A 16,249-nucleotide genomic window follows, 5' to 3' on the forward strand; every position below is an offset into this window, starting at 1 on the left:
GTGTGCAGGGAATTCATTTTTACAATAAATAGTTTGCAACTAAGCACGCCTCCCTGTGGCACAACAGTCTCTTGGGTGAATGACTTAGACAAAGCGTTACCCACTCTAACGCGTTGTGTGCGATTAGATAGGTAACTTTCGATTGTATTTAACATGTTGCCACGGACACCCATCGCCGAAAGATCTCGGAGAATGCCGTAGCGCCAAGTCGTGCCGTAAGCTTTTTCTAGAAAAACACCTAGAGACAGAACTGCTTATGTATAAAAGCATCCCTAATATAAGACTCAATGCGAACAAGGTGGTCTGTTGTGGACATACCTTCCCTGAAACCACATTGCAACGGGTCTAGTAGTTTTTTTTTTTTTCAAGAAAACAGATTAAGCGCCTGTTTATCATTTTTTCAAATAGTTTGCACAGGCAGCTTGTTAGGGCTATTGGCCTGTAGCTGCTGGCTAGGGATGGGTCTTTGCCTTGTTTAAGCACTAGGATGACTATAGCTTCCTTCCACAAGGACGGGATATCCCATACCCATCCGCCCACATGGCATTGAAAAGATACAGGAGTGTTTTCAGAGTTTCAGGATGTAGGTACTTAATCATTTCATAGATGACACGATCACCGCCTGGCACCGAGTTATTGCAACAAGCGAGGGATGCCTTAAGTTCAGTTAAAGTAAATCGATAGTTGTAGGCCTCACTCGATGAACCTTTACGTTTAAGGGGCTGCCGCTCTTCGCGTTCTTTGAACCTCACAAATGTTTTTGTGTAATGGGATGCACTGGATACATGTTCGAAGTGTTCGCCCAGACAATCTGCCTGGTCTTCCAGGCTATCACCTTGGGTACTAAGGGTAATGGGTGTACCTCCCGGCCTTTTAATTTATTTACTTGGTTCCACACTTTTGTCTCATCAGTGGAAGAACTTATACTGGAGATGTACTTCTCCCAACTCTTCCTTTTAGCCCGTCGACGCGTTCTTCTACCCTGGGACTTTATTTGTTTGAAACTAATCAAGTTTTCGGCAGTTGGTGAGTCCCAAAGTCGTACCCAAGCTTTGTTTTTATTTTTTCGTGCTTGTTTACATTCTTCATTCCACCACGGAATGCGACGTTTATTCGCAAGTCCGTTAGTTTGACGGATGCATTTCGTGGCAGCGTCAATAATAAAGGCTGTTATATAGGCCACAGCGCCGTCTATATTAAAGGAGGCAATATCATCCGTGGTTAAATATGCAAGTTCTCGGAAAAGTTCCCAGTTACCCGTGTCAACCTTCCATCGGGGAATGTGTGGTGAGCATGTATCTTGTTTCGTTAAGTTTAGTATAATTGGGAAATGGTCGCTCCCAAAGGGGTTCCTCAGAACAGACCACTCCAGATACGGAATTAGAGTACTCGATACTATACTTAAATCAATGGCTGAGTATGTGTTATGTGTAACGCTAAAGTATAGATGTGCCTGAAGAAAAAAGAAAATTTTCTATAAGGCGTCCTCGCGCATCTAAACGAGAGTCGCCCCATAAGGGGCTATGAGCGTTCACATCACCAACAACTATGTATGGCGGAGGAAGTTCATCAATGAAGCTTTGAAACTGTGTCTTGGAAAGTTGATAACAAGGAGGGACGTAAATCGAACTAATTGTGACTAGCTTACCTGAACAGTACTGCTCGGACAGCAACTGCCTCAAGGGAAGTTCGGAGGTTTAATCGCTAACAGGCAACACCTTTATCGACTATTATAGCGACACCGCCCGACGAGGCGATAGCGTCGTTTCAGTCCTTTCGAAAAGTGGCATATTGCCTTGAAAAGTTTGTATTTTCCGCTTTGAGATGCGTCTCCTGGACACACAGCACCCTCGGACTGTATTTAAGAAGGAGCTCTTTGACATCATCACGGTTACGAAGGAGACCCCTAACGTTCCATTGTAATATTTGCGTGTTCATAATGAAAGAGGAGTTTGTGCTGTGTGTTCAGGGAATGCAAATCAGCTCACAGAGCCTTTGTCGGGCCCTGTGATGCGGGATTTTTCTTTTCTGGAGCCATCGCGAGAATCTCGCCGCTCCCTAGGCGCTGATGGCGCCGTCTGGCTGGTCGTTGTGTCGATCGCCTCTTGCAAGGCGCTGGACACGCGCTCTTGCAAGCGCTGTGTTGGACGTGGAGGCCTCGTCTCAAGAGACGAGACCCTTGAGGCCACCAACCCGGAGGTCGACGGCCCCTTCTTCTGGGTTGGCGGCGCAGCACTAGCTGCAGCCGCCGAGGGGGCGGATGGCGTCACCGCCGGCTTACTGTGTGCGGGCCGGACAGCCGCCGGAGGCCGTTGTGGCGCTGCCCCCTGATGCGCCACTTCGGCAAAGGTATTCTTTGGCAGGTACACTACCCGCCTGCTTGCCTCTTTGAACGATATGTTTGCCTTCACATTGATTGTCACGATTTCTTTTTCTTTTTTCCATGATGGGCACGATCGCGAGTATCCAGGGTGCTCCCCATCACAATTCACAGTGTGGCGCATTCTCACAATTTTCAGATGGGTGTTCATCGGCACATTTGGCACAGGTTATTCGGCCTCGGCATTTCTGAGAACTGTGGCCAAACCTTTTGCATTTGAAGCAGCGGAGGGGATTTGGGATATAAGGCCTGACTCAGATCTTTACCATAGCCTGTCTCGATAATCTCGGGAAGCACACTTGACCTGAATGTTAGGATTAGATGCTTGGTTTGAATCTCTTTACCATCACACCTCATCTTAATTCTTTTCACATTGATGAAGGTTTGGAGGGTCACTCCATCCCTCCAAACGTTCAGTCTCAGTTAGCTCCATTAGATCGTCATCGGAGATGACACCACGAATGGTGTTTATAGAACGGTGTGAGGTGACACTCACTGGAATGGCCCCAAAAGACACAAGATTAGGTAGCTTTTCATATTGAATTTTATCACGGAGTTCAAGCAGTAGATCACCGCTTGCCAACTTGGAAACTGTGTAACCTGGGCCAAAAGCTTCCATCAGTGATTTCGCAACCAGGAAAGGTGAGACGATTCTTGCTGACTTTTCTTCTTTCTCAGAATGTATGACATGAAATCTTGGAAAATTATCAACTTGGCGGCCAAAAAACTTGAAAACTTCTTCGGTGCACCCTCGTTTATGAGGGCGATCAGGGAGTTGGGGGAATGACGAAAAAGCCATAAAGGTAACGACAATTTCGGTAGCTATGCCAGCCGCCCACCACCGAGCCCAACAAGGGGATGCTACGAGACCCGAAGGAGACGCAGACGCCAGCTGTATGTAGCCCCTATAACCTAATATGATAGACCCAAGGTTAGATAAATTACACCAGGTTAACCCTTGCTGCCTGGAAAATTGGAAATAAAATGAAGCGAAGAGAAGACAGGAGAGGTGGAAAGTGAGAGAGAAAGACGAAGGTTGGAGGGAGAGAGAGACAGGAAAAGGCAACTACGATTTCCCCTGAGTGGGTCAGCCCGGGGATGCCGTCTACGTGAAGCCGAGGCCAGGGGCCTTAAAGGTCCAAACACTCAGCATCAGCTCAACCCCCAGGATCCCCTTTTCCCCGGACACGGCTAAACCGCGCACGGTTAGACGAGGGAGGGTCCAACCCTCGTGTGCTCGGGTACGTGGTGGCGCAGCTCACCAAACGCCTGCTGACACAGACTCTCCTGCGGGGGACATCACACTGTGAAGTGACACAATCAGTCTATTACCGTTCCATTTCTGGTGTGGGGAAACATGCAGTTATTCTAAAATAAATCCAACAAAGAAATGGCTTCACTGGCAGTCTATCAAGCTTCCGTGAGGAATCGCTATTGGAAAGTTTCAGCAGTCACTGTTATGTTCCCAAAATGGCAAGACCTTTACCATATGTACTTTTACACTTCTGGCGGAAAGATGCCATGTAGAGTGGAATCTCGCTGATACGAGTCCACATAATACGTTTTTCGAGATAATATGTTTCCTTTTCTTTTCCCGATAATACGATTTGGTTGAATAATACATGGGATGATACGCTTTATTTTCCAGTTCCTGTGAAGATCTCATTGAGATTCCACCGTACATGTAATTGAAATATTCAGGTAATGATTACTTATTGCATGATAAGTGTATTTTGTATGGAGTTTCTAAAAGTGAAGACTGACTTATTATGTGACAGGACAAAGAAAATGAATGTATGAAAGAAGGATGCAAGCATGAATACTTTTTTCATAGACACCACACAACACTAAATGTAATGCTGCAAAAGTTATACATTTGTTCACTTACAAACATGTGCCTCTACAAGCCTCACCCACCACTCAAATGTGATGTGCATTTGGCAACCATCAGATCCAACATCATCAGATGGGCTACCTTGAAAATTGCTGACACGAAAACTTCCCCTTCGTTTGAGGCATGGAACTTGAGAGTGACTGCAATTTGAACAACGCATAGTGGCTCTGGCTCCTACTTTCCTTCATGCCGTTATCACTCATTAATCGTGCTTGTAAGCTTAACAATTACAGAGACTCCAGGCATGTAAAGATACGGGCACCAAAGCCCCATATGGTGTTTTGCAGACTGTTTCCACGAGCTGATATATATACAGCATAACGATCTAAATGGACCTTTTGCACACCTCTGTAAGTTTGGTGCCCTGCAAAGCTCTGCTGTCCAAAAAAAAATCTCGTCAACAGCCTACAGTCCTGCATGAAACACCGAGCTCTTACGTTAAAAACCTGCTTCGGCTGTAATGCTCCATTTGTTCATTATTTTTGTTTTCTTCTCCACACACTATTGCGAGAAATTTAGTGCTGCTGCACCTTCACCACAACTGGAGTAAACATTCACTGATGCATGCAGAGCTATCTCCTGTTGAGAATAAAATTTCATTCGTTGCGGAAGTAGCACTCCTCGGTCGTGAAGTGGAGAGACAAAGATGTTTCTTGTACTGCTTTTCGCATTTTACCATTGGCTTCATTTAATTTACGTTACATTAGTGCTGGTTTATCAGTGAAAACTAGCAGTGTGACTGCACTCTCCAGGCACAATATTCTTCTCTTCTGTAGCATTAGTCCAGCGCCTACGAGGCAAAGCTTTAACTACTACTGTCCGGTACTGAAGTTTGAATCCAATCAGGGCACTGCTCACAAAGCACTTTCGGATTCCTGCGACGAATGCCAGCGTATATCAAAACGACAAGAGGAGTAAGCCCGGAACAGCTATGGCTGTAACACATAAACTTGTGTGCTGTGATTTGGGTGCCCAATAAGAGATTCCAATAAAGACTCTCTGGTGGCCAAAATAATTCCAGTCTCCAACTACGGCGTGTCACATAATAAAACTGGTTTGGTTTGTAAAACAGAAAAATTAAGTTTAATTTATAATATAATATAACTTAATTTGAAAGCCAGACCTCGGCCTAATGTTGGGAAAATAAAGACGTTTTCATATGTGCATCATCTTATTAGTAATATACACACACACACACATATATATAGCACCCGCCGTGGTTGCTCAGTGGCTATGGTGTTGGGCTGCTGAGCACGAGGTCGCGGGATCGAATCCCGGCCACGGCGGCCGCATTTCGATGGGGGCGAAATGCGAAAACACCCGTGTACTTAGATTTAGGTGCACGTTAAAGAACCCCAGGTGGTCCAAATTTCCGGAGTCCCCCACTACGGCGTGCCTCATAATCAGATCGTGGTTTTGGCACGTAAAACCCCATAATTTAATTTTAGTTAGCGAGAGAGAGAGAGAGGGGGAGGGGGGGAATCATGCCAAGCCCCAGCCCTCGATCGGAAAAACGAGAACTCCATGCCCCTATATGTGACCCATACAAAAATGTAAGCTACTAGATGAACTTAGGCAAAAGTATTCATTGCTGGCACTCAAGAATCTAGCACCAGGTGCAAAAGTAATGGTGCTTAAGCCAACAGCCCAGAAGGCATACCTAATGTAAAAGTGATTAAGTCTAAGAAAATGCACAACACAATGGCATTTTTCAAAAGCACCAAGCAGATATCATAGCATCTATGGACACTTAGCCATACAGCAAAGACTGATCATGACTGTTTGGTTATCTATTAATATACAGAACATGATGTCTAGGCCCCGTGCCACTAAACATGCACATTGGAGAACAGAGCACCTTAGTTGGTGCAATGCATGGTGGTAACATCTGGCAACATACCAGTGAAAGAAAATTGAAGCACAGGCAGCTCACAACTGAGGAAAATGAGTGAGATGTGACAACCCTGATTAAAAAACACTGACTGTATAATAATATAGTAATCGTGGGCACATTGATACAAAAGAAAGTAATAATGGAAATAATTCACATTGGAAAGCTTAATGCTCTGCATTTATGGCCCAATCTCAAGTCTTGGAATAATTTGAAGGTACTAAATTTTGCACAGTGGAAGGCCCAGATGTGCATTGTGTTTGAAATGGGAAATGTTCAAAAGATAGATTTTTCACAACAGTTAAGCCCTCACAAAAAGCAACTCAAATCATCATCTCAAAAGCAGACTTTTGCTGAAAAGGAGAGCTCAGATGTACCTTTCAGGCTGACAAGTAGCAGCCTTGTATGAAGCATGCGGTCTTCATAATCGACCAGTAACACACCATAACAAAAGAGTGCTTCTTCGCAAGGGCACAAGACACCCAGCAACAAGTGCTTATTCTCGCAATATACTCTGCTAAGGACTACAAGTATGGTCATGATACTACACTGAACTCGAGCAGCATCACTGTTATGCAATACTGCAGTGTTGTTGCATTTAGATTCATTTGTTTTTGTATCTTGTTGTTGATTGTCTATTTCCATTGAATGAAGTTATGCATGCAACAAATTCAGCACCAGTTGTGGGTACTCAGAAGACAACTGCACGTCCAGTGGTCAGAGAGAGTGCCATGCCATCAGAACTGATTGGTGCCTGCAGTGCACTTCAGATGGGCACTAGAATTCATGATCAACTATAGAGTGTCACGATCATCATTCTATGAATGAGCACATTCAATTCATGCTGCACAAACATTAGCATATTATGTGCCACAAGTGCCTCAACTCGTGCACACACACACAAGACTCGATTATCCAAAATTCATTCCTTCACTAGTTACCTACGCCCACACATTAACAAGAGTTAAAAGAGAAAAATAGAAAAATTCACTGCAGGCATGAAATGCAATACCAGAGCAGTCAACGTGATGCACTAACGAGTGCTACTTGCCTAATCTGCCTAACAAAAAACTCACAATTAAACTGAGATAATCAAATACCTACTGCTGCGGCTCAGTGGCTATGGTGTTCTGCTAATGAGCATGAGGTCGAGAGTTAAATTCCCAGGAATGGCAGCGGCATTTTGATTGCGGCAAAATGCAAAAACGTTCATGTACTTTAAAATGGGCCCATTAAAGAATCCCAGGCAGTAAAAATCATTCCAGAGCTCTACACTACAGCATAGTCCAAGTATTGTTTTTGAATGTTTTAAACACAAAAAATTATCATGAGTCAAATCGATCAAGATAATCAAGGCATCATTGAGATACTGTCACACCTGCATCACACCTTCAGACAATTCAGACGCACTGAAGTTCGTCATGAATTCTAATGCCCATTGCTTACTGCTGGGTGGTACTGCATTTTCCAAAAAAAAAAAAAAAACATGCTCCATCAATATTTTAATCAGTTCTCATAAGCACCGACTACAACTGTTCAATGTACAAAAATTCTTGGGATAGCTAGCAACTTTTGTTTTGTTTTCCATTGACAGTAATACTGGAAAAATTACTTAGTAGCAGTGATACAAGCTAGCATAACCTTTACAACTGTTCCCATTTCTAAGGATTAGTGGCTACTAATAGCTGGCATAACCTTTACAACTGTTCCCATTTCTAAGGATTAGTGGCTACTAATGAGCTGCCACACTTGTCACATCAACAAACATGCCGCAAACAGCTCAGCATACTGCTACAGAACCACATGCCCCTAGCAGGCTACTGCAAACCAAAACAACCTTTTCTTTCATTGCAAATGCTATTACTGCACCCTCAGCTGCAAATCAGGCTCAAAGAAAAAGTTGAAAGTGCCTACCTTACATTCTTAAAGATGTTTATTTAGTTCATGAAAACTTGTTGGAAATGAAGAGATGTGTTATAGCTGCAAGAGATGTGTGCTTGTGCAGTGCAGGGTGCATCAACAGTGAAAGAACCAGATGTCAACAGAGTAGAGTAAAAGAAAAAAGCAAGCTGGTAGTGGTGATCAATTTTATGGTTTTGTGCACCAAGACAAAGGGACATCCTGTTGTGTTATCACATTTTTTCATCTGAACGTTGCAAAACTACGAAAATGGAGATATAGGCAGATATTGACATTCACTTAGTTTGTAGTGATGATGTCACAACATGATCAGAAATGTTACGCAGGAGAAAAAGTTGCTCTCTCATGCAGTTCATTTTGCATGCAGAAGCAGATGATACTGAAAATGAAATGAAATTTTTACTTTGTAGCCACAGTGCATATCATTCTGAACACAATCACCTTGAGCATGTGGCAAAATCTGAACAATTCACCAGTATTTCAGTGCCAATGGAAACATACAATGAGTATAATGCAAGCTATGACTAGCTAAATTATGGGGAATATAACCTTTCTGCAGACAAAAGAATAATATAGCTGTGAGCACTGCAGTAATGCTTACAGTAAAGCAGGCATTCCTTGAATGAAGGTGCACATTCAAAATAAGATAAAACCTAGACAACATCAATGCAAATTAGCAGTGACAAATGCCAAAAATATAATGCAGCACTACTTTGTACTGATGCAGTAAAAACAGTTGCCCTGCTTGCTGAAATAGGATGCACAACTCCTTCAACCCTTTGCCATTTTATACAAGTGGTGCCACTATTCTTGCTGCATCATCTACATGAAACACTTCAATGGCCATTGACACTAGGAACACTGCCATTCAATCAGTGGGGCAACTACTTTATGAAATGAGTCCTTCACAGCAGCAAAGGTCCATCAAGAATTTTTCGTCTATGCAGGTGAACGAGGTATTGTATGGGGGACCTGTGCTACCCATCACAATGGCTACAAGGAATTTGCGCACAGAAGCCCACAGTGCAGTAATGGTGATAAACCTATATGTTTTGCTGAAGTGCTCAGTGCATTCATAAGCACTAGATTACACAGATATACATTTCTTTGATAAGGCCACTCTGTCCTAAAAGCAAATGAAAAAAAAGTTTAGGACCAGGTGTCTACCATATGATTGAAGCATTAGCCCAGTTGTTCCCAGTACAGTGCAACAGAGAAAGATGCTCCTAATAACACGCATATTTGTGCATCTGGACCTGTTTATGTGCTTTGTATTCTCATTTGTGCACAAGAGCATAACGAATGGCAAGCTGGCGCCAGTTTGCTTTTATTGTGCACATGCGAAAAGAAACCCAAAGCAAGAATATATGCCAATAGAGTGGCCAAATTTAATAAAAGTTTTGCTATGAATGTTGTATTTTACTGCAAAGGTAAAATGCCAGCTTGCTCAGTGGTCCTCGGCGTGCAAAGTGCAATGAAAATTGAACAGTGACACCGAAGTCCCCAGACCAGTGCTAGCTTATACTCACGTCATGTTCAGGAGGCCTATGGTAGCGGTATCTCTGCAGAAACAAGTTGCACACTCTACATTACAACACTGGAAAGTGTTGACAAAAAGCGAGGTTTGCAAACAATACAACCCCATACACCATAACAGATAGGCAAAAAATTTAATGAAGACAAATACCTAAAACCAATAAAAATTTTTTGCAGTAGTCAGAAAAATCACATCTCACAGAATTTACCGAAACACATTTGCAAAATCTAAGCTAAGGGAAGTTACCAAGAATGCAAGGGTGGCTCCTCCCCAAAAAAGCATGATAAGCCTGCCCTTCATCCTGCAATTCAAAAAATATATTCCCTTACAGATCACACTGGCACGAAGAGGAGGTGTTCCAGCAGCTCAGCAGCAATGAGAATGCTGATGTTATGCACTGCAGGTGGGGCTAAAGACAACTCACAGCACGAATTGGTAGTTTGAGAAGCGTATACAAGGGACTTCCCTGGCCCCCTGTTCAAAGAACATCCTTGACAAGCATACCCACCCATTGTGCAGGTGGGCAAGCCACGAAGAAAGCATACCAGGGAAGGCCAAATGACCTGTTTCATTGCTTCACCAATATGACTATCACTCACACTGCAAGAACAAAAGGTGTCCCCAGTGTGGTTTCACAACATGGCAGTGCAAGACAAAGGTAGAAACATGGATACAAAGGAAAAGGAAGAGAGGAGGAAGCAGACAAAGTGATTCGGTGGCACATACATACATGTAACATTTGATATAAAGGTTATAAACAGGGATAAGGTGCCTATGAAAGGCTGGCCAAAGTTTCGATAGCAGGACCTATCTTCGTCAAAGGTCAGTGGTCCTCCTATCGAAACTTTGGCCAGCCTTTCTGAGGCACCTTATCCCTGTTTATAACCTTTATATCACGTGTTCTACTCCATCTGTCAGCCCCTTTTTTGATGTTACATTTGAAAGGCACTTGATGTTGCATTCTTGACCAGTCACTGACTAATAGTGTATGATGGTAATGCCGAGTCTCTTTCCTTACATGATGTCCAAATATGCTTCCTGGCTGGCACGCCTTCATACTTGACCAACAATGAGATTTACAAAATCTTCACAATAAATGCCCATCTTCATTGTTATTTGAAAAATGTTTGTTATTATTTGAATACAAAATTAGACAACTCCAAATTTGAACAACTCCAAATTTGAAACCAGGGTGACTAGGAGGAGTTGCTCTTTGCTATCAAGGAACACCTTTACAGCAGCTACTTGAAGACAATGGATAAGCCAAGACATGTTTCCTTATAAGATGCCTCCACTAACAGCTCAGTGTAATGCAAGAAAAGTTTGACCTATCAATTACATGCAGTAATTCAAAGAAGTATATGCTCATTAATGTGCCACACTTTGGCAGGAAAGAAAATTTATTTCATAACATCATGAGCCGCACTATTGCTCAATAGTCCTGAGTACACAACAGTATGGTCATGTTGTGAAGAAGAATTCTGTCTGAAAGGCCTTTGCCTGCAGAATTTGATTCATTAATCCTTGCACTTGACAGCTCTTTTTAATTATAAATCAGTTGTCAGTAAATTTCACAGATTCATAGGCATGCCATTTGCAAAAAGTTCAAGTGTATAATGCTTCAATCCCAAATTATTATAATCTTTAAACATGTAACATCACACTACATAAGCAACCTGACACTAAAAAAACATGTCTTTGCTATAAAGAATCAATAAATGAAAGAAAAAGAAACTAGATCCAACGTCACACTTTTAAGACAGCCAATTTATTTTTGGCGCATGTGACCTTTTAGTTTGTGCCAACCATAAGAAAACCTTACTACAATGGTGCAATTGAAGTAAGCACAAAATCACTGCCATTTTTAAAAAGCCTGCCACGCTATGCCAAGCATCCCATTTCTGTCCAACATAATTTCTAAAAATGCTTCAGACATGACAAAGTGCCAATGTGCAAATATACAGGTTTATCTTGTCCCAAAAGTCGCTTCGATACATAAAAGCTGTGAAACATCACAAAGATGCAGTGCTGCTGCTGTCTGTTTTCATGCCAGCAAAAGAGATGGTCATCTACACAACATGGTCTGAATGAATGACATTTTGAGCAGAATTATTTTAGTTTGACAAGAGTTCAGATTGACTAATAAGTGGGAGAAATTGCCTGCAAATTTCTTTAATGGATTTCGGGTAAACCAAAAGGTGCCTTAATTTTCAATTTCTTGCCCTGCCAAATCACGCTCAGACAGCCTTAACCAGTGCTGGTGCATACAATAGGACACTATATTCATCTCAAGCAATACATCATATCACGTCATAATTATCACATTACACAACACATCACAACCACAGAAATACAAGAGGAGAGCTTAGCACTGCTAGTCCTTTGAACCCATAGTTATTCATACTAACACCTGCATCTACTGGTGTCCAGTGCCAATGTGGAACGAATCTTCATGCAGGTCCATATAAAAAACTAAAAATAGTGCTGCCATTTGGGTGACAAGCATTACATGTGCTTCCGGAGGTCTCTGGATTTTGTCCTGGGGAGTTATTCTGTAAGTGATCACGTAATGGACTGCCCATTCCTGCTGCTGCTTAAGCTGGGCTGGGGAACGAGCAAGAAGGAGGCAGACACCCCCAGCATGCCTCCTTCTCGCTCGTGCAGCTCCAGCCAATCAGCAGTGGCTGAAATTAACAGTCCACTAGGTGGACACTTTCAGAATACCCCCTTGGTGTCAGCCCCAAATATTTCATAGATTTCTTGGGAGTTCTCAACCAGACCACTATATAAGTGAGAGCTACCACAAATTTTAGCTAAGTTCCAAACTCACAAGAACTGTTTGGTTAGCATTATGGCCTACAAGAATGTACATATACTACAGTGTGCACTAATTTTAATTTCACACTTTTTTTTCTTAAGGTGTCAAGCATTATGACACCTTTGCTTTTCTTTTGTCAACAACTGTAAACAAATACTAATTTTTTTCAGAGCCTGAAAACACTCTAAAGGCATAAAATGCATAAAATGAATGCTTTAAATATAAAATTTTATGACAACAAATAGTGTCAGTAACAACCTGCCAAATCTGATAAAATAAACACAACACTGAATTCCTAACTATGGCTGATCAAAAGTTTAACAGCTGAAGGAACATTTCTAGCTACGTTGTTTGCTAATGACCATAACTCAAAGCAGTAGACAGCAAATAACCAAATCACTCACTTATTTTTGTCAACATGCTAACAATGCATTGCAGTGTCCCATTTAAAACTGTGCAGCTTTGTCTTAAAGAACAAAGTGTTTCTGGTTGAAAAATTATAGGAATTGTTAAAAAAAGGACACTGTGAGCCACAGCCATTATCAATTTTCTCTTTCACACCACCTTCCCTCGTTAATAAATAGGAAGAAAAGCAATTTTTATTTTATTTTGTAATAAAATAAAACATTACACGTTGGGCAGGACATGTAATTCATAGGGCACATAACCAGTGGTCTATTAAGAGTTACAGAATGGGTGCCAAGAAAATGGACGCGCAGTCGGGGATGGCATAAAACTAGGTGTGATGAAATTGGGAATTTTCAGGCATAAGATGGCATCAGCTGGCACAAAACAAGGGTATTTGGAAATCACTGGGAGACTACAGTGGACATAAATAGGTTGATGATGATTAGATAATGTGTTGTCAAAGGAAACTGCTACCAGTAAAACTAGCCAGTATTTCAGCACTTAGTAAGGACGAGGACAAAGAAGGAGACGTACGAACACACAGCGCCTGTGTGTTCGTACGTCTCCTTCTTTGTCCTCGTCCTTACTAAGCGCCGAAATACTGCCTTCATGATGAACCAAGCAGCCCATCTTGCCACTCTTGTAATAAAACTAGCAGCACCTGGGCTTCCTTAATAAAATCATAAGAGTCCTATCAGCATTCCCACCATTATACAAGTAATACACCAAGAGGAGGAGGAGGAAAAACATTTAGTGAAAAAAAAAAAGAACAAGCAGGTTGCTTGTACTAGTCCCGAGGGTCCGAGCTAGTTAGCACGGCCTCCCACTGGTCGGGTGTGGGGTTGGGTATTTGCGGGGCTACCTGTTGGGGCATGCCCATGTAGTGTGATATAGGGAAGCGTAGTCGTTACAAAGGGAGCATTTGTACGAGTATAGTGCAGGGTATATTGCATGTAATCTGCTTAAATGGGGGTATGTGGTGGTTTGTAATTGTCGCCATGCTACTGCGTCTTCGCGTGAAAGGGTCTTGTGTGGGGGTGGGTATTGTCGTCTGTTCAATCAGTGGTGTTGTAATAAGGCGTTGTATTGTAAAGGTACGGGCTCCATAGATGCGGCCATATCCCTCTCTTGTGGCTCCCGGGTGGTATGAGCTCGGGCTACAGCGGGCGCATGCCGATTTCCACGGAGGGACTCATGTCCTGGAGTCCATACTGTTTCAACGTCCGGGAATTGGGAGGCTTGTTTGAGGAGTCGGTCCGCGATGGAAGATATTCTGCCTCTGGCGTAGCTACGGCAAGCTGCTTGGGAGTCGGTAATAATTATGGCAGGTTCTTTGGTTTGACTAGAGGTGATGGCTAATGCAATGGCTGTCTCCTCCGCTTTGAGGGCGTTGGCAGTGTGGACCGTTATCGAGACCACCTCTTGGAGTTTATGGTCAACAATGCTGACCGTCATGGCTGCTTTTCGGGGGTACTGCGTGGCATGCATCTGTGCATAGTGTGGTGAGGAGGTTGCTGTATCTTGTCTGGAGGGTTTTTACTTAAGCTTGGCAACGACCGGCATGACGTTCCGGGTGCATGCTTCTGGGGATAGCGGCCACCTTGATATGCTCCCGGATGTTGGGGGCCAGATAGATAGACTTTCTAGTTAGGCCCAAAGTTGCTGCCACAGCACCAACTCAATACCAGAACACAACCCCAGCACTAAATGTATTTGGCATTGAGGCATGTTGACATGCCACCACTGCCTTCACTGATGGCATGCAGGTCAGTGAACTACAACATTATGAATTACCATTAATATTAATTATTATGTTAAATTTCAAAGTTGACGTACCTCTGCTGCTTAAATACACGAGTTGATCATTTTTAAGTTTTCTGGAATTTTTCAAAATCGCCTGTGGCATATAGCATAATCTTGTACTTTAGCTGGATTATTCGAAGCGGCAGACATTACCAGCACGAGAAATCGAAACACATATTGTATTTCGCGAGTTCTTTTGTTTTCCTTCCTACGTTGTTAATTTTGCTGCTTTAACCCACACCTTGTATACATTGTTTTTAAATTGAACCGAGGGTCCCGTTGCAGTCCGACTTTGGTACCCTCGTCTGTATAGTATCTTTTACATAATCACTCTATTGAATGGATAACAAACTGAAACTAATTAATAAATGTTCACTAATTAGCTTCTTAAGGGCACAGGGTAAGCCCTATACTTCCCGTGCACTTTTGACCATGTTGAGGAACCGTTTCCTCAGTAACTAAAATAGGTGTCCGCATAATGCATATATCATTTTGTTCTAAATTTTGCGCTCTTGTAACTGTACTAGACATTAAAATCCTACTAAAATTGCTATTTTGGTGAAATTGTTCACACTAGTACCTAAATTCTGGCTTTATTTGCATAGTTCAAAATTTGTAACACAAAATCCGTTAGGTGCATATTTTCAATTCTAGCACAGTAGTTGCCTACACTTATACAGATGACAGGGAAATAAAATCAATTGGTTATCCTGGAAGACAAAGGAAATAATGGTACCTATGTAATAAAAAACATGGTTTCGAGATAATTGAGTTTAAAGTAAAAAAACCCCTGAAAAACACATATTTTTTGCCATCAACACCGTTCAAGACATATCTATAGTAGCCACCAGTTTGGTAATCATTGTCGAAGTCATTTTTTCGCTTTTCAGCTTGTCATCTTGCTTGCCTTGCCTCTTTTGTGCGCTGTGGTGCAGCTCTCTCCGCATTGTATTGTCGATTGTGGTCAACTTCTATCAGCCATTTTAGTGTGCTGTGGCCAGACTTCAGAGTTCTAATGACTTCACAATGTTGGCACACGTGATACTACCATCACTGAACGAAATAACCGCATCCACTGTCGTAAGAAACGCAGCTAGGAACGAAATGCGTTTGAATAGACGCACTTCAAAGCACAAATGCGGAAAAAAATGCCCACAGCGTGTTTGGATTGCCTTGACTGAAAAATCAGCGGTGCAACAGTTAAGAGACAATTTCTCATATATTAGCCCTGAGAATGACCTACAGGGGCGCTGCGAGCGCCTCTCGCGTGACATCACGGCACGGACTCGCGCCTGTTGTCTGCTGCCGTTCGGGTGCTGTCCGGGGCGCCTTCTGCAGTGTTTCCGTTTGTTCGCTGTCGTTCCCTATGCTTGTATACTTATGACGGTCATCTCAAATACATTTTACGATGTCTTCATTTGCGCAAACTTATTCAAAGAGCTTATTTCCTAGACGACAATTTATTTCTCAAGGGCAACGCTGCAGTGCCAGCTGAAAGAGCTCAGACCAGCCCATTGCGTGTTTTTCATGCGCGGATCTAGACTTTGTAGATAGAGGGACTAATAAAAAAGCATAAATAGCATGTGGCTAATAAAAGC

General features: G+C 42.6%; 1 protein-coding gene across 4 annotated transcripts in view; it reads right to left on the reverse strand.

Moving 5' to 3' along the window:
* LOC119431670 (transcription initiation factor TFIID subunit 4-like) overlaps positions 1-16,249 on the reverse strand; it is a 99,498-nt gene that overhangs the window by 67,028 nt on the left and 16,221 nt on the right. For 3 of the 4 annotated variants that reach the window (XM_037699164.2, XM_037699157.2, XM_037699152.2), the window contains exon 2: positions 9,615-9,647. The exons of the other annotated variant lie outside the window; for it this stretch is intronic. In XM_037699164.2, the coding sequence (XP_037555092.1) occupies positions 9,615-9,647 (33 nt within the window). The remainder of the gene's footprint in view (positions 1-9,614; positions 9,648-16,249) is intronic. 4 annotated transcript variants of the gene reach the window in all.

The sequence above is a fragment of the Dermacentor silvarum genome, chromosome 1 (genome assembly GCF_013339745.2).
Source record: "Dermacentor silvarum isolate Dsil-2018 chromosome 1, BIME_Dsil_1.4, whole genome shotgun sequence".
Lineage (NCBI taxonomy): Eukaryota > Metazoa > Arthropoda > Arachnida > Ixodida > Ixodidae > Dermacentor > Dermacentor silvarum.